Consider the following 23950-nt stretch of genomic DNA (forward strand, 5'->3'; position numbering starts at 1 on the left):
AAATTTTCCCTGCGTAACCGAGGAGGGGAGACGAGGGGAACACACAGCAGTTCCAACAGAGGCAGGGCAACACTCTCCAAGGCCTGGGACAGTTTCATGACACCCCGCCAGCACCCTTACCCTGATGCGGGGCCTAGTGTCACAAAGAGGGAAAAGTTTTGGAAGATGCTGAAGGAGTACGTAGCAGACCGTGTCAGCGTCCTCAGTGATCCCTCTGTGCCTTCCAACTATTGGGTGTCCAAGCTGGACACGTGGCACGAACTGGCGCTCTACACCTTAGAGGTGCTGGCCTGCCCTGCTGCCAGCGTTTTGTCAGAGCTGGTATTTAGTGCTGCTGGGGGCATAATAACTGATAAGCGCATCCGCCTGTCAACTGAAAATGCTGACAGGTTGACTCTTATCAAAATGAACAAGGCCTGGATTGCCCCTGACTTCTCTACTCCGCCAGAGGAAAGTGGCTGAACATAAGGGCACTTTAAATGTGGCTTTTATGGTGTATTGAATACACTGTATTCCCATGCACCCCTTCCACCACAAAAAAGAGAATATAGTTCAATCTTCCTTTTCTCGTCCTCCTCCTTCTCCATCATATCAACATGCTTATTAGGCTGCCCTCACTCCTAATGTTTTAGAGGGTCAGCTCAGCAGCAGACCCTCATCCCTAATGTTTTAGAGCAGGGATGGCCAACCTGTGGCTCTCCAGCTGTTGTAAAACTACAATTCCCACCATGCCTTGCTGTAGGCTAAAAGCTAAAGGCAGTCTGTGCATGATGGGAGTTGTAGTTTTGCAACAGCTGGAGAGCCGCAGGTTGGCCATCCCAGTTTTAGAGGGTCACCAACAGGCCCTCGCCCATAATGATTTAGATGGTCAGATCAGCAGCAGGCCCTCGCCCCTAATGTTTTAGAGGGTCAGCTCAGCAGCAGATCCTCATCCCTAATGTTTTAGATGGTCAGATCAGCAGCAGGCCCTCGCCCCTAATGTTTTAGAGGGTCAGCTCAGCAGCAGACCCTTACACCTAACGTTTTAGAGGGTCAGCTCAGCAGCAGACCCTTACCCCTAATGTTTTAGATGGTCAGATCAGCAGCAGGCGCTCGCCCCTAATGTTTTAGAGGGTCAGCTCAGCAGCAGACCCTCACCCCTAATGTTTTATGTTTGAATTCACTTTTATTAATTTTATCATGTATAAAACATAACATTTTACAATGCATAAAGTTGCACAGAAAAAAGGTCTACATATTTTGTTGCATATGACATCATGGCAAGACCAAGTAAAAGTTTTTAAATTTACATGAGAACCTCCGCCCTGTCAATGAACAAGTAGGGTCCACAACCCACAAGATGCAAAAGGTCATATGGATTACATGTTTATATTATCTCCACTAGTATGGGGTTCGGCCCCAAATTTATGTCCTGGGTTAAATTATTATATAGAAGACTGAGAGCCAGAATACATACCAATGGGGTGATATCTGATGCGTTTACTTTAGAAAGTGGTACATATCAGGGTTGTCCTCTATCGCCAATGCTCTTTGCCTTGGCTATAGAACCTCTGGCGCAGATAATACGTACAGATCCCAAAAGTGACGGGTTTGACATACGGAGGCATAGAGGAAAAAATTGCACTCTATGCTGATGATATGTTGCTTTTTTTAGATAACATTGATCACTCTATACCCCATGTAATGAAGATAATTGAGGATTATGGTACATATTCAGGTCTAGCCATTAATTGGGACAAATCAGTTATGCTTCCTTTGGATCCAGTGCCGAGATCACTCCAGGATAAAATAGCCCCTCTACAAGTGGCCAGTACGTTTAAATACTTAGGGATACAGGTAACATATAGATCACAGGAATATGTAGACTTAAATCTGAACCCAACAGTAGCGCCCAAAAAGTAAATAGCTGGTGTAAGCTGCCACTATCTGTTATTGAAAGAGCTAACTTAGTTAAAATGGTGCTGATGCCACAATTTCTATACATTTTGCATAATAGCTCAGTGGGGATACCAATGAGATACTTCTACAAGATACAGGGTCTATTCAGGGCCCTAATATGGAATAGACAGTCCCCAAGGATTCGCTTAGAGACATTGCAGAGGGAGAAGGATAGCGGTGGGCTGGCGATTCCCAACTCATGGTTACACTTTTTAGCGGCACAAGCTCAACAGTGCAAATCCTGTAGTATTACGGGTACCTCGGATTCCGTTAATGTCTTATTTGGTGGGAGGGAGACCACCAGGATATATATTAGAGCTTGGTTCTGTTGTCCGCCCCCCGGAATCTGTCCTGAGTGTTGCCCTGCTCTGCAAGGTATGGAAAAAACTGAAAGAAATTACCAAAATTTCAGTGTGTAACACCCTTACTCCTTTATGGAACAATTCAAGCCTCCCGGAACTGATCAAGTTGGAAGGCTTTGGTAGTTGGGAGAAAAGGGGGCTTTATTGGGTATCACAACTGTATACAAATGGGAATCTCAAAAGTTTTGAACAATTAAAGGAAGAATTCAAGCTTACCAACACAAACTTTTATCAGTATCTACAATTACGCCATGCCTTGACGGTGCAGGGTAGGACAATGGATCTGACTATACAGGCATCTATGTTAGCAGACCAAATCAGGAAAGGAGGTGACACCAAAGGTGTGATTTCAGGATTTTACTCTCATTTTATCAAGACCAATTTCCTTTGAAGGTTAGGGAAAAATGGTCCCGAGAGGTTGGCCCTCTAGACGATGTACAGTGGTCTGAAATATTGTCTATGAGACCCTTGCTATCATTGTGTGAGACACACAGGCTTTCACAACTATATCTGATACATAGGGTATATAGAACACCTGAGTTCCTACATAGGATAGGTGTACGTGACACATCTAACTGCACCAAATGCAATATTCCGGGGGCACATGTACTACACATGTTTTGGGAGTGCACTGCTATAGGTCCTTTTTGGAATATAGTATTAGACACTATTTTTAAGGTGTTTGGGATCAGACTACCAGCCAAACCACTGATATGTGTGCTGGGCCTGCTACAAGGGGATTCCACATCAGCTCTTAATATTGGCATAAGCAGATCACTGTATCAAGCTAGGAAATTATTAGCTAAGCATTGGATAAGTACTGCTGTACCGGCCAAAGAGGAATATATTGCACACATGAATGTTATAATTGGATTGGAAAGGGGTGTATATCTTAAAAAAGGAACGATTAAGAAGTAAGTCTATATGGGGACCATGGATGCAAACGCCGGGACTACCCTCTGGACGTCTTCTGTCTTTACAACTGGGGTACAATGCTAGATAAGGTTGAAGGGAAGTAAAATACTATAACTTTATTGAAAGTCATGATATAGTAGAAACAGGGGACATAACATCACAGGTAAAGTGGAAGAGATAAGCAAAATTACAATATGGCATGGTGCAGGTTAGAGGAGGGAGGGGGGTAGGGTTCTTAATTCTTGTATGTTCAAAGATTGTTTATTAATGTTTATTAATGTACTTGTTTACGTAAATGTACACATGCTGGATATTTAAATGTACCTATCCGAAAAACTTTAATAAAAACGACTTGATTTTAATAAATAAAACATAGAACATCTAAGACACGGACCAACATGTATAACACGTAGGAAAGAACATTAGGGAGAGATGGGAGGCCAGGGAAGGTTGGGAGGGTGGGGGGGGGGGGGCATCTGTTAGGTCAACTGCTGCCACCTCTACTTGTAAGGGTATATTGGAGCATAAACCCTTCATGTTTGGCCCCTCCAAAGTTTCCACGCATTCCAGATTTTCAAAAATCACCCATGTTTCCTCTTTGTCATACTAATAAGCTCTTCAAAGTTGCACATCTAATCGACCTTTGCACACCATTCCTCCAATGAAGGAGGTGATGTTTGTAGCCATCGCAATGGAATCAGCACCTTCAACGCTGCCAGCAGATATGTAATAAGATTGGATTTAGAGGAATGGTACGTACTGCTCGGTTTGGCTAGAAAAACCATATCCGGAGTGAGTCGAAAAGGGAATTTGCTAAATTTTTGGATGACTGATTCTATTTGTTTCCAAAAAGTTACTATGGAGTCGCATGTCCACCAGATGTGCAAGTAGGATCCCCTGGCCTTCTGGCATCTCCAGCATCTGTCTGTGTCAGAGGCATTGTGGAGGAAGAGGAATTCAGGTGTCTTATACCAACAACACAGGAGTTTCTAATGACTTTCCTGAAGCAGTACACAGCGGGAGAAACCCTGCGTGTTAGACCAAATAAAACGGGTCTCTGTGTCCGATAGGGTAAGACCCAATTCCTTTTCCCAGGAGCTCAGGAAAATCGGTTTTGACTGGTGGGAATTCACCACAAAATGTTGATATACATATATATATATATATATATATATATATAAAACAAGCAATGCAACAAGCTGCCTCCCCAGTCGTGCACTCCTGACCAGCTCGTCTGTCCCACAGGTTGATTTTAATTAGTGTTAGTACATAGCTTGGCCCGCTCCCCCTCACTCACTGAAGCCATCTGGCACCAGGAGAGGGATAGTGTGTGGACTCTCATTGCAGTCCTTGGTGACCATGTGGCGCCAGGGATGGTGTGGAGTGGGCCCGGCGTGCATGCTAGTAACTGCTTTCCCTGGATATAATTGAGGCCATTTTGGCACCGAAAATGACAGAATTTCAGGCGGATCCACCATGTAAGTGGAACCTGCACTTTCTGAATTATATGATAGCCACTATGGCACATAACAGGTATATTTAGTGTTAGGAACCCGTCTAACTAGAGATTGCCTTGACGTGCGGCAGACGGGCTCAAATAATTTTGTACAAAACGATTTGCCAAGTATCTCTAACTTATTAGTTCAGCATTTGCAATTATGATGCAATTTTGTACTTTATTTGGTTTGCAGTGAGCTGTTGCATTGCTTGTTTTGTTTTACAGTCTTGTTCTCAGCCTTAGCAACGTGCCCCTGCGCTTTGGGATGTGCTGACTGACCCCCTTTTTTTTCTCTGCATATATATATATATATATATATATGACTATCCTAGAACTGGGGACCCCTGACACCATCAGTTGTTCAAAGGCAGTACGTTCTCTCTCAGGTACAGCCATAGCCAGGAATTTAGAGCAGATATACCTAAAGTGAGCATAGTAGAAGGACAGTATCAACTCAGGTATGCCCGCAAGTGGTGGGATGGCCTTTCTAGTGAAAGCGTCCTGTAAGGTCCACTTTTTCAGTGAGCTCCAAAAACCTTCCTTGGCTGAACCCGGGGAAGAAAGAAAAATTGGAAGCAAGGACATAGGTAGCAGTGGGGATGGCCTTGGAGCCAGTAATTGACCCATTTGTCACCAGACTTCCACAGGGCCTTGTAGCATTGGATTAACTCCCAAAGTCGTTCTAGGTTTGAGGTTAGGGATCCACATGTTCCCTAGGTCAGAGCTGCTATGTTATGAGATGGCAAAAGGGGTCAATCTCCCCAACTGGGAACATCAACTGTAGCCATCTATTCAAATGTAACGCCTTTTAATAAGAAAGCACGTCAGGGAAGCCCAGACCTCCCGTCTCCCTGTTCCTAATCAGCATTGCGTATGACATACATGATCTCCTGTTTTTGCATAAAAACCTCACGAAGAGACTCTGGATAGAGGCGAAAAATGCCGGGGAAAGAAGGATCGTAACCATTTGCAAAATGTACAGTACTTTTGGCATAATACACTGCTCAAAAAAAATAAAAGTAACACAAAAATAACACATCCTAGATCTGAGTTAATTAAATATTCTTCTGAAATACTTTGTTCTTTACATAGTTGAATGTGCTGACAACAAAATCACACAAAAATTAAAAAATGGAAATCTAATTTTTCAACCCATGGAGGTCTGGATTTGGAGTCACACTCAAAATTAAAGTGGAAAAACACACTACAGGCTGATCCAACTTTGATGTAATGTCCTTAAAACAAGTCAAAATGAGTCTCAGTAGTGTGTGTGGCCTCCACGTGCCTGTATGACCTCCCTACAACGCCTGTGCATGCTCCTGATGAGGTGGCGGATGGTATCCTGAGGGATCTCCTCCCAGACCTGGACTAAAGCATCTGCCAACTCCTGGACAGTCTGTGGTGCAACGTGACGTTGGTGGATAGAGCGAGACATGATGCCCAGATGTGCTCAATTGGATTCAGGTCTGGGGAACGGGCGGGCCAGTCCATAGCATCAATACCTTCGTCTTGCAGGAACTGCTGACACACTCCAGCCACATGAGGTCTAGCATTGTCTTGCATTAGGAGGAACCCAAGGCCAACCGCACCAGCATATGGTCTCACGAGGGGTCTGAGGATCTCATCTCGGTACCTAATGGCAGTCAGGCTACTTCTGGCGAGCACATGGAGGGCTGTGCGGCCCTCCAAAGAAATGCCACCCCACACCATTACTGACCCAATGCCAACCGGTCATGCTGGAGGATGTTGCAGGCAGCAGAGCGTTCTCCACGGCGTCTCCAGACTCTGTCACGTCTGTCACATGTGCTCAGTGTGAACCTGCTTTCATCTTTGAAGAGCACAGGGCGCCAGTGGCGAATTTGCCAATCTTGGTGTTCTCTGGCAAATGCCAAACGTTCTGCACAGTGTTGGGCTGTAAGCACAACCCCTTCCTGTGGACGTCGGGCCCTCATATCCCCCTCATGGAGTCTGTTTCTGACCGTTTGAGCAGACACATGCACATTTGTGGTCTGCTGGAGGTCATTTTGCAGGGCTCTGGCAGTGCTCCTTCTGTTCCTCCTTGCACAAAGGCGCAGGTAGCGGTCCTGCTGCTGGGTTGTTGCCCTCCTACGGCCTCCTTCACATCTCCTGATGTACTGGCCTGTCTCCTGGTAGCGCCTCCATGCTCTGGACACTACGCTGACAGACACAGCAAACCTTCCTGCCACAGCTCGCATTGATGTGCCATCCTGGATAAGCTGCACTACCTGAGCCACTTGTGTGGGTTGTAGACTCCATCTCATGCTATCACTAGAGTGAAAGCACCGCCAGCATTCAAAAGTGACCAAAACATCAGCCAGGAAGCATAGGAACTGAGAAGTTGTCTGTAGTTACCAACTGCAGAACCACTCCTTTATTGGGGGTGTCTTGCTAATTGCCTATAATTTCCACCTATTGTCTATCTCATTTGCACAACAGCATGTGAAATTGATTGTCACTCAGTGTTGCTTCCTAAGTGGACAGTTTGATTTCACAGAAGTGTGATTGACTTGGAGTTACATTGTGTTGTTTAAGTGTTCCCTTTATTTTTTTGAGCAGTGTATATCTTTTCAATAAAATTTTCTTACCCAGCCAGGATATCCACAGTGAGTCATACGATTTTAGCATTTTAGTGAGCTCCACCAGGAGGGGTGCATAGTTCAGGCTATAAAGCTCAGCTAGGTCTCTCTCGAGGCATATTCCCAAGTAGGTAATTTAGGAGGGGGCCCATGCAAAATGAGTGCTTATTTTCAACTTGGGGAGTAGCGATTGGGGGACTGATATATTTAAAATCTCTGATTTAGCTGAGTTTACTTTGTAATTAGACATGACCCCAAACTCTTGCAGTAACTTGGAGATCCTAGAGAGACTGCCCTCGGGGTTTACTGTAAAAAAAAAGTAAGTCTGCAAAAGCTAGGAATTTCAGTTGCTTTCCACCTATGGTCAGGCCCTGAATCAGTTCTTGTTCCCTAACTGCCTGAAGGAGAGTTTCCATTACGAGCACAAAGAGAGTTAGGGATAAAGGACACCCCTGTCTCGTGCCATTTGTTATTTCAAAGGCCAGGGACAATGTGCCATTTATATTGAGGCGTGCATGGGGGGACTGATATAATGTGAAAATGGAATGAATCAACGGTTGTGGAAAAGCAAATTTTCGGAGAGTCGCCTCCATGTCCATTTGACCCCATCGAAAGCCTTCTCGGCATCAATGCCGAGAAGAGCTAGGGGGATGTTAGAATTGTGGGTCGTGTGGATGGCATGGAACAGTCCGGAGGTATTGGTCTTCCCCTCTCTGCCTTGAACGAAATCAACCTGTTCTGGGCCCACTAAAGAGGGGATAATAAGTCTGAGTCTGTTGGCAAGCAGCTTAGCCCATATTTTCAGGTCTTGATTTAACAAAGATATTGGCCTGTAGCTGCCACATTCTGCGGGGTCCTTTCTCTCTTTGGGGATTAAGGTGATGAAGGCCTCTTGGGCTTGTCTGGGTAGGAACTCCCAGCCAACAGGGCATTACAAACCTCTGTCAGCCGGGGTACAATGATCTCCTGGAATGTCTTAAAATACTATAGGGGAAAGCCATCTGGCCCTGGGCTCTTTTTGGGAGAGAAGCTATAAAGAACCGCTTTAAGCTGCTCTTCTGATACTGGTCAGACCAAGTCCGCAGCCATTGATGCAGTTATGGTGGAGAGTTTTAAAGAATGCAAGAACTTATTATTTACTTCCATCACTTTCCGCTCCTCATCTTTGTCATCTGGGCCTTTAAGTTTATACAGTTTAGAATAGAATAGGTGGAAAGAATTAGCAATGTCCTTGGTCGAAGAGACAAAATTGCCAGCCTCTGTTTTGATTTTTTGTATGAAGGTTTTTGCAGAGGACATTAGGCGGCCCCCCTTATCCCCATGGGCATAGAGAAAATGTTTGAAGTATAGGAATTTTTTTGCTGATTGAGCTGAAAGATAGGTTTAGAGTTTGGACCTTAAGATCCCCAATTCCTCTTGAAGAGGGATAGATTTAGATCTCTTTTGGATTCTTTCAACCGCTGCAATCTGTTGCAAAATGCTATCCACCTCTTTCTGCTTGTCTCTTTTTAGTTTAGAGCCTAGGGCTATAAAGATCCCCCTAATAAAGGTTTTGTTGGCCTCCCAAACTATCGGCACCTCTACTTCTTTCCCTGCATTTAATTCAAAATACTCTTTCAAGTGTTTCCCTACCTCTTGGCGAACCTTGTTAGGAGGGACTCGTTTAGTCTCCACGCCCAGTCTCCCTTGGGTTACTGATTCATGGATATAGTAACATGACAAGGTGCATGATCAGAAATGGTGATGTTCCCTATGGTGGCTGGTTGTACTTGTAGCAGCATTGCCTTGCAAATCAATATATGATCCAATCTTTGGAATGAGCCGTGCGTAGCTGATCTGAATGGGTAATCCCTAGTTTGAGGGTGCATCTGTCTCCATACATCTATCAACCCCAGCTCCTGCAATTTAGAATGTAGCTTACCCAATGCCTTCTGTGTTAGATGAGAGCATTTTGAAGAGGAGTCTAGAAGTGGATTCAGTACCAGGTTTAGATCTCCCCCCAGGATAATCTGACCCTCTGCGAACAATTTCAGGGTCTCTAGGACTTGTATTAGCCAGGGTAGTTGTTTTGTGTTTGGGGCATAAATATTTGCTAAAATGTATTTACTGGAAGCAATAGAGCCTTTGAGGAAAAGAACCCTACCTTCAGTGTCCGAATACTGTTGAGAGACCTGGAATGGGACAGATTTGTGTATCGCAGTTGTCACTCCTTTCGTGCGGGAGGTTTCCTGGCAACTATGGAACCACTGATTGAAGTAGCGGTTAGGGAGTTTCGGGATTTTGTCTTTCCTGAAATGGGTTTCCTGTAAGAAGTTGATACTAGTCTTAAGCGTGCGCAGTAGAAAAATAGTATTGTGTCTCTTCTCGGGTGAGTTTAGGCCTTTTAAGTTAAAGGTGGTGACGACTATCTCTGCCATAGCTCCTTATGTCAATCTGGCGACAAAAAAAATAATTTGTTATTCCAGGAGGAGAATCAATAGCAAAGAAAAGGTTTACTAATTAAAGTAAATAATAAATGGTGAGGTAGACGGATTGGGAAAGGGGGGGGGTTAGAGGACTAACAGACGCAGGTAAAGACATAGACAAGATGAGACAGTTAGAGAGTTGTCAACGAATAATAACAATCAAGTAATAACTACAAAATGTTTTATACTGCAAACGTATAAATCCGGCTGAGGGCCGGAAAGGAAAAAAAAAATTAATTATGTTTGTCTTGCCCGCTAAGACACACCAGCAGATTATATTAGCACCCCCAACCGACTCTAAAGAGTTGGTGTAAAGTGGGGGGTTAGTTATACCTGGACATGTCGTGCACCATAGCACCACCAATGAAAGCAATATCAGGTTGTGAATAGAAACGAGAATAAAAAGCTTAGGCATAAGTAAGGAGAGAGAAAAAAAGGACTTAGAGACAACTAAACAGCCGCTTGTTAAATTCAGCAAAGGTAATTTGCTGTGAACCTGTGGAGGCAACAAAAAAGGCGAGCTGGATCGGCTCAAAGTGGGATCATAATCTTCTCTCAGTGGAGGAGAGTGGGGGGGGGGAGTTATAGTAGAGGGGCTGTTTGTAACACACCAACACTGCAAAAACAAGTGCTAGACCGTAATAACCATTAACTGGACCAACACAATATTAATATATGCCCCTGTGCACATTAAAGAGGATCCTGGGCTGATGCCCTCACCACCTCCATATTTGGTCAAGTTCCCAGGCATCCCACTAGGGATGAGAGAAAAAGGAGCCCAGTGGACTCAGGTGATTGGATTCGCCGTCTTGAGGGATTTCTTCTTGGACCTCGGCGATTGGTTCCTGTGAGTCACCTTCCATGGTTCAACTTTGGGGAGTTGTGGAAGATCTTGGTCATCTAACATCGGTAACCAGGATTGGATAGTCACAGGTGAGATCTCTAGAGCACCCCAGACTTTTTCCAGGTCCTCAAGGTTATGTACTGTGAGCTTTTGTCCATTGATCCAAATAGCGAGGCCAAACGGGAAGAGCCACGAGTACTGTAGATTTTTCGATCTTAGAACCTACAGTAATTGCGTACCTCCAGTAATTGCAGCATACAGCGTTTTCCAGGGTAGCCGGAGCTGCCTCTCCCTAGCTGCCGTTAAAATTTGTGAGGTATCCACAAAGGATAGTAGGCTACAAATGATGTCTCGCGGTGGCTCCCCCTGTTTGGGCTTGGAGCTTAGAGCCCTATGTATGCGCTCTATAACTATTCCCACTGCTCTGTCTTGGCCCAGTAAGTCACTAAAAATCTCAAGTGCTACCTTTTGTAGGGACACTGGGGCGAACTGTTCAGGTAGGCCTTTGATTCGGATGTTCCTTCTCCGACTCCTATTTTTCTGGTCCTCGATAATCAATAACGCCTTGTTAATAAATTCGGCGTGCTGAGAGGAGCGCGTCGCCAGAGCTTCTGAGAAGGCTACAATGAAGGACTGAGCAGTTTCAAGATTGTCCACTCTTTGACCTATATGTCATAGATCAGCCTTTATGTCAGCCAACTCCTCCATCACCGGTCTCATGGCTTGTAGGATAGTTTTTTTAAGGAAGGCTTTAGTAATGGGAGCAGAGGTGGACTCACCCCAGTTGCTTTCAGATATGCTGTCTCTGTCTGAGTCAGCCACCAATTCTCCCGCGCTAGCAGCTCCGGTCGCCATCTTGGATTTGTCCTCGGCTGATTGTGAGGTCTGATTTTTCCAGCACTTCTGAATGTCCATCTAATTTGTAGACAGCTTGAGGGTGTTTGTCAGCTCCCCAGGACGCTCCCTGGCAGTTTTTACCATGGTAGAGGATAGTCGGCTTGCTGTAATGGTGGCTTTGAGGCACACTCATGAGGGAGCTGCAGGCTCACGCTTCCATCACATCCAGTGGCCCCGCCCCTAATGCTTTAGATGGTCAGCTCAGCAGCAGACCCTCACCCCTAATGTTATAGATGGTCAGATCAGCAGCAGGCCCTCACCCCTAATGTTTTAGAGGGTCAGCTCAGCAGCAGACCCTCACCCCTAATGTTTTAGCTGGTCATATCAGCAGCAGGCCCTTGCTCCTAATGTTTTTGAGGGTCACCAGCAGGCCATTAATCATAATTTTCCAAGGGTGTGTATTTATGTGTAATAAAGTATTGGAGTGCCGATCCTAGTAATTTTTGGCAGCCCTTTCACTCAGTGCATAGGCTTTATGAATGTAGGAGTCCCACTACATGAACAATTGTACCACAATGTGAATGAGGCCCTCCTTTATGTGATATACATGTTGTATCGGAGTGCCTCTTCCTTGTAATTTTTGGCAGCACTTGCACTTTATATATAAGTAAATATACAGGAAAGAATGTTTCCTAACAATTTTTCCTCTAAAATCGATTTTATCTTTGGTTTTGTGAATATTATTGTCAGTCTGTAAAAGTGAAGTAATACTTGGACAACATCATTCCCAGCAGCGACCTGGGAGTCCAAGATGCATCCAGACATCCTCCCCATGCTGTTCCCGAACCATTTCAGTGGTGTTTCCATTAATTTCTGACCTTTTCCTGTGAACCTGACACCCTCCCCTCTTCAGAGCAGGGGGTGCCTGGTTTAATGCTCAGGTTTCCCATTGACTTCCATTGTGCTCGGGTGCTCTGTAGAGTACCCGAGGATCCCAAAGTGTTCTACTCGAGCACCAGAGCACCCGTACAGTGTTCATTAGGGTCAGGGATCAGGTGTCAGAGTCAGGTGTCACATTGGCATTATTTTAATACTTGACTATGATATCTGACCATGTCCTAAAATGAACACTGTACACCCGAGCACTTTGGTGCTTGATCAACACTAGTCACTATATTGTTTTCTTATTGTGATGAATATTATTACTATCATTTAACAAACTAACGCTGCACATACACAAAATACTTATTGGGCAGTAACATACATGGTATCTGTTTTAACTAGCATGTACAGGTGTGGCCTGGCAATCAGTGGTGAGCATGAGGATCCACATGAGGATCTAGCTGCCAGGCCACATTGTGCATGGGCAGCCTAAAACAATATACTATGAGAGAAAGTGAACCTCACACAGAATTTTGTATAATAGGATAGAGTTATAAGATGTATTCACCTGCCAAGGGCTGTCTCCTTTTTTTCCTTTCTTTGCTCCAGTAAGACGAGCTGAATAGTTAGAGTTGAAGATTTTCATTTTGCCACAAGGAAATTCCACTAAAAGACAAGCAAAGATATACTGTCAGCTTGTATTATCTTATTGAGAATTGTATTTCAAAGTAAAAATAAATAAATCATTGTTTTGGAGTCATTCTGATAACCACATAGTCAGGGGCTACCTTTACCACCAAGTCCAGAGAACAGGGGGCCCTTGCTAGCCAAAAGCGGTTTGCTGAAGAAAAACAACAAAATAAAAATGACCACTTGTGTAGCTGGTTCAGAAGCATATTGGCCCAGTGGGCCTTTCCAGCTATAGAGCAGTAGCAGAAGTGCCCAGGTTGGACTGCTAATCTGAGAGTGGGGCTTAGCAGGCTGATGAGGGTGGAATGTAGCAGGCTAATGGGGGAAGAGCTTAGCAATGGATTGGGTGGGCCTAGACATAACTTTGCTTGGGGCCCCAGAAATGCTAAATCCATCCCCACATGCAGCAAAGGTGCCACAAAGCTACTGATGATATTCTGATCACAATCCCATTTGTTAACTCAGCGCTCCGCTTGCCCTCGGGCCAACACAGGCGCGGGTCCCCTGCTTGTCTTCTGGTTCATCAGTGGCGTTTTCTGAACAAATGTCCCAAAAAGGCTGCGTCCAAAATATACACTGCAATTGACGCACAAAAAAATGCGTAATTGCGCACTTATATACAGTAAAAAAATTGCAACATGTTTTTGGAAAAAGGCGCAATTGTGCATTGTATACAGCAAAATATACAGTGCTGCCCATAATTATTCATACCCCTGGCAAATTTTGACTTAAAGTTACTTTTATTCAACCAGCAAGTAATTTTTTGACAGGAAATGACATAGGTGTCTCCCAAAAGATAATAAGACAATGTACAAGAGGCATTATTGTGGGGGAAAAAAATAATTTCTCAGCTTTTATTTACATTTGAGCAAGAAGTGTCCAGTCCAAAATTATTCATACCCTTCTCAATAATCAATAGAAAAGCCTTTCTTGGCTATTACAGAAATCAAACGCTTCCTATAATTGCAGACCAGCTTTTTGCATGTCTCCACAGGTATTTTTGCCCATTCATCTTTAGCAATGAGCTCCAAATCTTTCAGGTTGGAGGGTCTTCTTGCCATCACCCTGATCTTTAGCTCCCTCCACAGATTCTCAATTGGATTCAAGTCTGGACTCTGGCTGGGCCACTCCAAAACGTTAATGTTGTTGTCTGCTAACCATTTTTTCACCACTTTTGCTATGTGTTTTGGGTCATTGTCATGCTGAAATGTCCACTGGTGCCCAAGGCCAAGTTTCTCTGCAGACTGCCTGATGTTGTCGTTGAGAATCCTCATGTATTGCTCTTTTTTGATGGTGCCGTTTACTGTGATTAGGTTCCCTGGTCCATTGGCTGAAAAACACCCCCAAAGCATTAGGTTCCCACCACTAGGTTTGACAGTGGGGGTGGTGTTCTTCTGCTTTTTTATGCCAAATTAAGGAAACATCATTGTGACCAAACAATTCAATTTTTGTTTCATCTGACCATAACACAGATAGCCAGAAGTCTTCTTTGTCCAGATGAGCTTTTGCAAAGGCCAAGCGAGCTTTTGTGTGCCTGGTCTGCATCCATAGAACCCAGCAGTGTGCAGTGTCCGTTGGATTGTCTGCCTTGAGACATTGCCACCAGCAGAGCCCAGATTCACCAGGATGGCCTTGGTGGTGATCCTTGGATTCTTTTTCACCTCTCTAACTATCCTCCTGGCCAGCACGTGTCACTTTTGGCTTCCGACCATGTCCTCTGAGATTTTCCACAGTGCGGAACATCTTTTATTTTTTGCTCAAATGCAAATAAAAGCTGAGAAATGTTGTTTTTTTCCCACAATAATGCCTCCTGTACATCGTCTTATTATCTTTTGGGAGACACCTATGTCATTTCCCGTCAAAATTTTTTTTTCTGGTTGAATAAAAGTAACTTTAAGTCAAAATTTGCCAGGGGTATGAATAATTATGGGCAGCACTGTATGCTGCTGGTGATGCTGGGAAATATGCCTATTGCACATTAATGACCTGGAGAAGCTTTGCAGCAGGTTTTTGGACATAAAGTCTGGTTCATGCACATAAAAAGAGTAGTGTCTCTTTACAGGGTCCTGCACTGCTGCACAGAGATCCTTATACATGTGATTTGTGAACAGCTCCAGCAGCACTGACTGTAGAACACTCAGTATGCTAACTGTCCCTATAATGTCCCTAATGATTACATTTAACTTTCTACCTAGTAATTCAATCTACATAACTAAATTTATCTTCACAATCGCTACATTGTCCCTGCAAGACCCTAAAGTCTTATTGTGTGTCTATTGCAGATTGGACAAACACGTTCTGTCACATCAGTGGCTGAGCTCAGAATGGCGTCTGTATTTCAGAGCTAGCATAGAGCCTAATAATCCTGCTAATAACTAGTAATGGGCGCGAATATTCGAATCACAAATATTAATCGCGAATATTGGCACTTCGAGAATTCGCTAATATTTCGAATATAGTGATATATATTCGGAATTTCGAATATTCTAGATTTTTTTTTCATCAGTAACCTCCCTTCTTGCTTGTGGGCCAATGAAAAGGCTGCAGTGTCTTTGTCTGAGCCTAGCAACATCCCTAGCAACCAATAGGAAAGTTGCTTCCCCTTACTATATAAGAGACTCCCCAGCAGCCATTTTCCACAGTTTTTTAGAGTTCTGAGAGAGACAGCAGTGTCATTGCTGTGCTCTGTGTTTTGCTGTTTCATTACATTAGATAGTTAGTTAGTTAGCTTATATATATATAATACAGATAGTTAGTGGGAGATAGTCAGTGTAGGTTAGATCGTGATATAGTGTAGCTGATTCTGCTGTCCATACATTCATGCAGACCTGCTAAAATGTGGTGTTACGTATTGCACCAAAATATTCGGATCATTAGTGTCGATTAGCGCAATCGCGAATATATTGGAGCACTCTAACAGCATATAAAACCATTTTTATTGTTCTGCTGTGCCAACCATTTTCTCCAGTCTCAGGAAACTACAGGAAAGTAATGGGGATATTCAATCTGAGCTCATATACCCTGACCGAACCTGAAAAAAGAGTGCTGGGAAAGGGGTTAAATTTTGCACCGACTGCTATGCCCAATAAATTTGAGATGTTTCTAGATATACACAAATATATCAGAAAGCTCAATATTGCGAAATATTGTATCAGTACACAAAACGCACCTCTAAAAAATAAAGTAGTAGATACGACTGAAGTCCCCTTACCAAATAGTGGAGTAGTGGAAAAAGAAGTAATCCATACAAAATTAAAGGAAAAATCTCTTTTTTTCCAAAAATTAAGGAGAATGAATGTGTGGTGGCCTTCAAGACAGGCTTAATAAAAGAACTGGAAAATATGGAAATAAAACTGCGGTACTTTAATCTAACTAAAGAGGAAAGAACAGCCCTAAAGAACCTAGAAAAGAATTCCAGTATAGTAATAAAACCGGCTGATAAAGGGGGAGGAGTGTAGTTATGGATTTGTCCAAGTATGAACAGGAACTTGAGAAATTAATATCAGATAAGACGACCTATGTGCCCCTGCAAGGAAATCCCACATCCAAATATCAGAGCAAGTTAAATGTACTCCTGAGGTCCGGCTTTGAGAAAAATATCTTGAATAAAAGAGAGTTAGATTATCTCATGATTAAATCCCCAGTAGTCCCAGTCATATATCAACTTCCAAAAATCCACAAAGATTTGACCAATCCCCCGGGGAGACCTATTATTTCGGGGATTGATTCACTGAGCAGCAGGTTGTCAGAATATGCTGACTTCTTTCTACAGAAGTATGTGGTTAGTGCGCCCTCGCATCTTCGGGATACGGGGAGCGTTATTGATGTGGTCAAGAATTTTGGTAGTATTAAGACATAAATTTTTGGCTAGCGACTGTGGACGTGACATCGCTGTATACCAGCATTCCGTCCACCGCATTGGCTAAGGATGAGTTCATGCCAGAACAACAGGGTCAATTCATCCTAGATAGTGTGGAGTTTTGCTTGAAACACAACTTTTTTTGGTTTAAGGGACAGTACTATTTACAGCAGACCAGGACGGCGATGGGGGCGAAATTCGCCCCCAGTTACGCAAATATTTTTATGAATCTATGGGAGGAAGAATTTATACAACCTATTTTGTCAAAGTGTATTTCAGGTGGCACATTAGTTGTCTGGAGAAGATACATAGATGACTGCCTGCTGTTCTGGGAGGGAGAAAAACAGGGATTGGAAGCCCTCATAGAAACATTAAATATAAACAACTGGAATATTAAATTTACAGGCACCATCAGCAATATCTCCATTGACTTCCTAGACCTAAATATTTATGTTGAACAGGATCAACTAAAAACAAAAAACTTTCAAAAAAACGGACGTCAATGGATATATTGATACTTCTAGCTGCCACCATGCCCCTTAGATTAAAAATATATCTAAGGGGCAGCTTACTAGAATCAGCCGGAATTGCACGGAGGAAGCTGTGTATAAAGAACAGAGCCGAATTATTCAAGACCGCTTTGTAGAGAAGGGGTACTATATTGAAGATCTAAATGAGAGTAAGAAACAGGTGGAATATGATAGGAGGTCGGGGAAGAAAGAGAGAGGAGCTTTGAGGAAAGTATAACCCAGTATAATATAGGAGCTGGGGTGATTAAAAATGCTATCCGCAAGAATTGGTCGATTCTAAAAAATGATCCCATATTGGGGAGCATTATACCCAAAAAAACTGATATCATTTATAAGAGAGCCCCCAATATGCACAACCATCTGGTGCATAGTGCTATACAGGAGAAAAATGAGCAGACACACAAGCCACAATTTATATAGTGCGGCTTCTGCCTGCCATGTAAAAACAGGGCCACATCAGATAGGGAGTGACGCGCACAGATATTTGAATCCACAGTGAAAGGCAATTGCCACAAGATCAAAGGCGAAATCACCTGTGAAAAAGAAGGTGTTATCTATCTGTTAGAATACCCGTGCGGGTTGCAGTATGTCGGGCATACCACCCGCAAACTAAAAATAAGAATTCAGGAACACATACGAAATATTAAAAAGGGTCTCAAAACCCATAGTGTTTCACTACATTTTAAAAAGACGCACCAAAAAAATCCAAAGGGTTTGAAGTTCATGGGCATAGAACTGGTTAAACCACACTGGCGGGGTGGAGACCAGATTGCTAGAATCAACAAACGTGAAGTTCAGTGGATTTATAAGTTGGGGACTTTGCTGCCAGGCGGCTTAAATGTTGAATTTCATCTAAAGCCATGCCTAGTATAGCACTTACAGTTGGTTGCAATATATGGGGTAGGACTTTCATCTCCTTTCTATCTCCAGAGTCAGTTATGGGAAAAGACTCCTTATTGGTGGTAGGGACCATGTGACCGGGTCCCGTATTTTGTGAATGAAAGTGGAACAACAATAGTGAATATGTGGTGGTTGAAGGGTGTGATTGAAAATTGCCTGCTTATATAAAAAAGCTTTTGATATATCTGTAGGGGTTCCAATTGAGTACTGTTGGTATGTGATCTTATGTGATAATGTAAAGATATTATATGTCTGATCTGAGCTAGACAATTTTAGTTTATAATGAACATGTGAATATTTTTAAGTGAATTTTAACGATGTTTACCTGTTGAGAGAGAGGGCGGAGTCCCATTGATTTATTAGACAGCCCAGAACTCAGTAGTTTGTTAGCCCCAGACGAAGCGTCAAGCGAAACCTGGGTCGGGTCTGAACACAAGGCTATGTTTTAAGGCATTTTAAAACATTCATGTTTGTGAGTATAATAAATTGTACTTTTTATACCTTTTGTGGTGGTACTTCACTATCTGCGCACATCCCTTTTTGAAGGTTATACGATCTACCGGGAGGGTGTGAGCGACTGTGATGATTCGTATATACTACATTTAGGAAGTGCGGAAAAATCCTGCTACAAAGTCTATCCCTCTATGGAGATTGAAGCAGCGCGGTCCTTCATATAAAACGCATTACTGTGTGAACTTGCCCATATCACTTCAGGACCTGCAGCGCATAGAAGACAGGCAACTTATTTTGAGACTTTTTCTTTTCATTTTTTCAGGAAACTTCTAGCAGCTTGGAAAATGTAGCACGCCTGTATTTTGTGCACACTACACGAATATTACATTGCCGATTTTTCACAATCAAGAAAATCATCTCGAATTTGCAAATTCACGAATATATGATGAATATTCGCCCAAATATTCGTAAAATATTGCACATTCGAATATAGCCCCTGCCGCTCATTACTACCAATAACCTATCTCCTGATTGACTGCCAGGCTTACTGCAAAGCATTGTGGGCAAAAACACTCATATGCTTCTCCGTCTTTATCTTCCCTTCCTTGTTTACCTTAGGGCTCATGCACACCACGTTATGTATTTTGCGGTACGCAAAACTTGGATCCGCAAAAAATACGGATGATGTCTGTTTGACATCCGTATTGCATACATTTTTTTGAGGATCCATTGTAACTGCGCCTATCCTTGTCTGCTAAACAGACAAGAATATGACATGTTACACGGAACGGACTTTTTTTTGCAGCCCCATTGAAATGAATGGTTCCGCTTACGGGCCACAAAAAAATGGAACGGACACGGACAAAAAATAAGTTCGAGTGCATGAGCCCTTACTAGTGTACTAAATTTTAAAAGTAAAATGGCAGATGCCATTCTGCGTGATACGTCTGAATCAAATCGCCAAAACTTTGGATTCATTGGGTAGAAGAATTTTTGTCAAATTTATGAGGAATCTAATTAGTTAAGAAATGATTTTCTCATCTCTACAATATATCTAGCCGTGATGACTAAAATTATCACTCAGTTAGTCCATAACCATGCAAATAGCTGTTATTCCTTCTATGTGACAACTAACCCAAGTCAAACATTGGAGGGCGTATCATGAATAAAAATACTAGCACTAGATAAAATGAACACATACATATATAGAGATGCGGACATGCACGGCTAGATCGCCGCTAGCATGTCCGCATTATACCTGTCCCATATCTCTGAGTGGTTTTATTGAGTGTAAAAAATTATTTTATATATATGTAAATCAGCCTGGTAAGGAGCCCAAGGGGCTATACTAACTGTTCTGGAGCCCAGCCACGCCCGAATCTCCTCCTTGCTCACAAAGTCAGATCGCCGTAATCTCGCGGTGCGCAGTTCCTTCCCTGAAGCTGGTACCAGCACAGAGAAGGAACACTATGCCGGCGCTGCGCATGCGCGAGCTCACGCACCACGAGATTACGGCAATCTGACTTTGTGAGCAAGGAGGAGATTTGTGGATACAGGCGGTGCTGGGCTCCTTCACAGGGGGGCATGGCTGGGCTCCAGAACGGTTAGTACAGCCCCTTGGGCTCCTTACCAGGCTGATTTACATATATATATAAAATCATTTTTTACACTCAATAAAACCACTCAGAGATATGGGACATGTATATTGCGGACATGCTAGCGGCGATCCGCATCTCTATAGTGTAAAAAGAGGTGACAGAATCCCTTTAATTACTGCATATTTAACCACTCCTGGACTGCCCATAGACTATAAATGCCTGAGTGGTCCAGTTAACTCTACAGGGAGATTTTGGAACTTTCTTGGAGGGATAGCAGCTCCAGAAAGATTGTGCAACATCAGTGACAGCCAGGCTCCCCATTGAGGAAGCAAAGATGTTTCTACCGTCCCTGCCTTCTCCATCACAGCGCTCAATAAAAACGTAATGTTACAGGCAGTCCCCTCCGCCAAAAGGTCTTGTATAACCTTATGAGAGGCTTAATATGTAAAGAAAAATAAATAGAGACCAAAAAATAAAAAAATAATAAAAAAGTGCCACCACTAGCTCACACTGCAACTTCTAGCCCGACCCCCTGGCAACAGCAAACTATACATCAAATTTAGGCTACTTTCACAATCGCGTTTGGTGCGGATCGGTCATGGATCTGCACAGACGGATCTGTTCAGATAATACAACCGTCTGCATCCGTTCAGAACGGATCCGTTTGTATTATCTTTAACATAGCCAAGACTAATCCGTCTTAAACACCATTGAAAGTCAATGGGGGACGGATCTGTTTTCTATTGTGCCAGATTGTGTCATAGAAAACGGATCTGTCCCCATTGACTTACATTGTGTTTCAGAATGGATCCGTTTGGCTCAGTTTCGTCAGACGGACACCAAAATGCTGCTTCCGCCTCCAAAGCGGAATGGAGACGGACCAGAGGCAAACTGATGCATTTTGAGCGGATCCTTTTCCATTCAGAATGCATTAGGGCAAAACTGATCCCTTTTGGACCGCATGTGAGAGCCCTGAACGGATCTCACAAACGGAAAGCTAAAACGCCAGTGTGAAAGTAGCCTTATTAAAACAACCATAACAAAAAGGGGACACACTTTAAAAATGTACTAGACTTAATACAAATGGCATCAAAATAAAGCCACAAGTATCACCAAAATAATAAACTAGGAAATTATTCAAAAAACTGAATGAAAAAAGTTAAGCTTTTGAAAAACGAAAATGAATATGGTTTGGAAGAGGAGTAAATTGCCTGATCTTAAACTGGTCAAATAATTATACAATTTTATTTTCTTGTTTTTCTATTAGGTCAAAAAAGCTGGTACATAAAAGGCGACATAAAACTGGTCAACCCTAAGGATACAAACAGTGTTATATTTCACCTTCTAAAATAGACCAAGATATCAGAAATCATGACCACTGTTTTGACATTGACTCCATCACCATATTATCTTTACATTTTCTTTGTAAATGTATATCACTAGTAACATGAAGACGGATAGGGTGGGTGAACAGCAGCGTAAATAGGACCCATAGCAAAACCCGGAATGTGTCCTACTTCACCATGACCACCTTCAAGCGAAGTTCAGAACACGGGAAACTTATGGTTATGTTGGTTTCCCTAATGCCCAGGCATAATGCACAAAGTGATGTCACAATAGTGGGTATAATGTGCACAATGATGTCACAGTACAGCAATAAAGCTCACAGAGATGTCACAAAAGAATGATAAATAAAGAAATAAACAAATCAGTGATGTCACAGCACAGAAAAATGCTAAAAGAATACACTCTTTCATTGTCCATATACATCACTAACTGCACATGATGTAGATGGAGATGGGCCCCATTAGTTATTAGTCGCATAGAAGATGCTATGCCTGCTACCCTGGTAGTAACGCCCATAGGTGAGGTGATTAGGAGCTGGGAACCTCAGAGGAACCTCAGAGGAACTTACCAACTGGTTGACAGCTACGATGGTCATCACCTAGCTTGTATCCTGAAGCACAGCTGCAGGTACGAGACGTACTGTTATCAGTCTCTTTACAGAAATGGATGCAACCTCCATTATTAATGGAGCAGTTGAAATGCTTCACTTCTATAAGCAAGAACATTGGGTTAGCATCATAATGTTGTACAATGATATAATGTTGGCAGTCAATGCTCCTGTTCTGAATAATAAAGTATATCTTTTACAGTGTAGGACTGGTGATTATGTGTGAATATTGACAATATTTAAACCTTTTTCTCTGAAAATCTAAATTTTATCAAGGATTAGGACATCAATAATGAATGACCTCATTCTCTGTGTGGCAGGCATCATTACCAAAGGGAGACATGATTCTTCAATGAAGTCTTTTTCCAAGCACTTTCTTTCTCGGCCGCACCGTGTACATTCTATTTGTTCCAAACAGCATGTACAGGCGCAGCCCAGCAAGTACAGGTACGGTTAGGAAATTGGCAGTGAGACGCAAGCAGATTCTGCTGCCAAGCCACATTCTGTATGGTCACTGCCTAGGAAAATGTTTAAAATTACGTTAACTTTATTTAATTCTCATATTAAAAACAGGGGGACATTGTAATAATAGGCATAACCCCGGTGCTAAAACTATGGACAGGACGCCACACTGATGATGTGCAGCGTTATCTGGCGCTTGTGTGGCCACAGCTGTTGATAAAGCAGTCCAAAACCAACCAGGACTGCAGAAACACTTCTAGTAAATACAGCATTGAACATGACTAACTTAGTCAGACAGGGTTTTAGCAATTGAACGGCAGTTCTTGATAGCTACCCACATGGAGGCTGAATATCCAGGGCAGTTTGCCTGGACCAGGATTCACTATTCTGGTGGTCTACCTCACACCAGACCTGGTATTATACATCAGCCGCACATGAGGCTCTAGTTATATACTTGTGCCCCAGAAGCTGCACCTACAATCTGCACAAACTATACATTATCGCATTCTGCATGTGTTACACCTGTTATGTTAGTGTAACTCACCCACAGCTGGTTGCCTTATTTGACTTACTCCAACTGTGGCCGGTATCCGCTATCACTTGACCTCACCTCCCTGAAGGTGCTCTCTGGCTGCACGACACTTGCATTAGCACAAATTTACTGCACCTGTCAGGGCAAAGGAGGCTTTTTGGTTGAGTGTTATTCACATGGTCACACTCAGCGGGGTCTGACAAACTGGGATTATTCTTATTACCACAGTGTCCCCTTCCCTATTTTTATTATGAAAATTAAATAAAGTTTATGATGTTATTTTAAACATTTTCCTAGGCAGTTTCTTCAGAAAATGTATACTTTTCCAGTTTGTTCAGTGTACACATTCTGTATGGGCAATCTTAAAACGGCTCTGTCACCAGGATCAATCCTATTAAACAAACATACTGGCTGGTAAGGCTTATCGTGCTGATTAAAACAATACCTTTCTTTTGTCTGTATGCTAAACAGATGCAGAGAAATCTGCATTTTCATTCATATGTAAATGAGACATTGGAGCACCAGGAGGCGGGGCTGAATCCTTTGAGCCAAGGGTGTAGCTAAAGGCTCATGCGTCCTAATGCAAGACTTCAGCTTGGGTCCTCCTTTCTGCTGCCTGAGGAAAAAATTTAAA

General features: G+C 42.9%; 1 protein-coding gene across 1 annotated transcript in view; it reads right to left on the reverse strand.

Annotated features, from left to right (window-relative positions):
* PROC (protein C, inactivator of coagulation factors Va and VIIIa) overlaps positions 1–23950 on the reverse strand; it is a 100430-nt gene that overhangs the window by 41826 nt on the left and 34654 nt on the right. The window contains exons 6-7 of the mRNA XM_040427946.1: positions 22284–22424; positions 12907–13004 (exon numbers count right to left, since the gene is read on the reverse strand). Of these exons, the coding sequence (XP_040283880.1) occupies positions 12907–13004; positions 22284–22424 (239 nt within the window). The remainder of the gene's footprint in view (positions 1–12906; positions 13005–22283; positions 22425–23950) is intronic.

The sequence above is a fragment of the Bufo bufo genome, chromosome 4 (assembly GCF_905171765.1).
Source record: "Bufo bufo chromosome 4, aBufBuf1.1, whole genome shotgun sequence".
NCBI classification, from domain to species: Eukaryota; Metazoa; Chordata; class Amphibia; order Anura; family Bufonidae; genus Bufo; species Bufo bufo.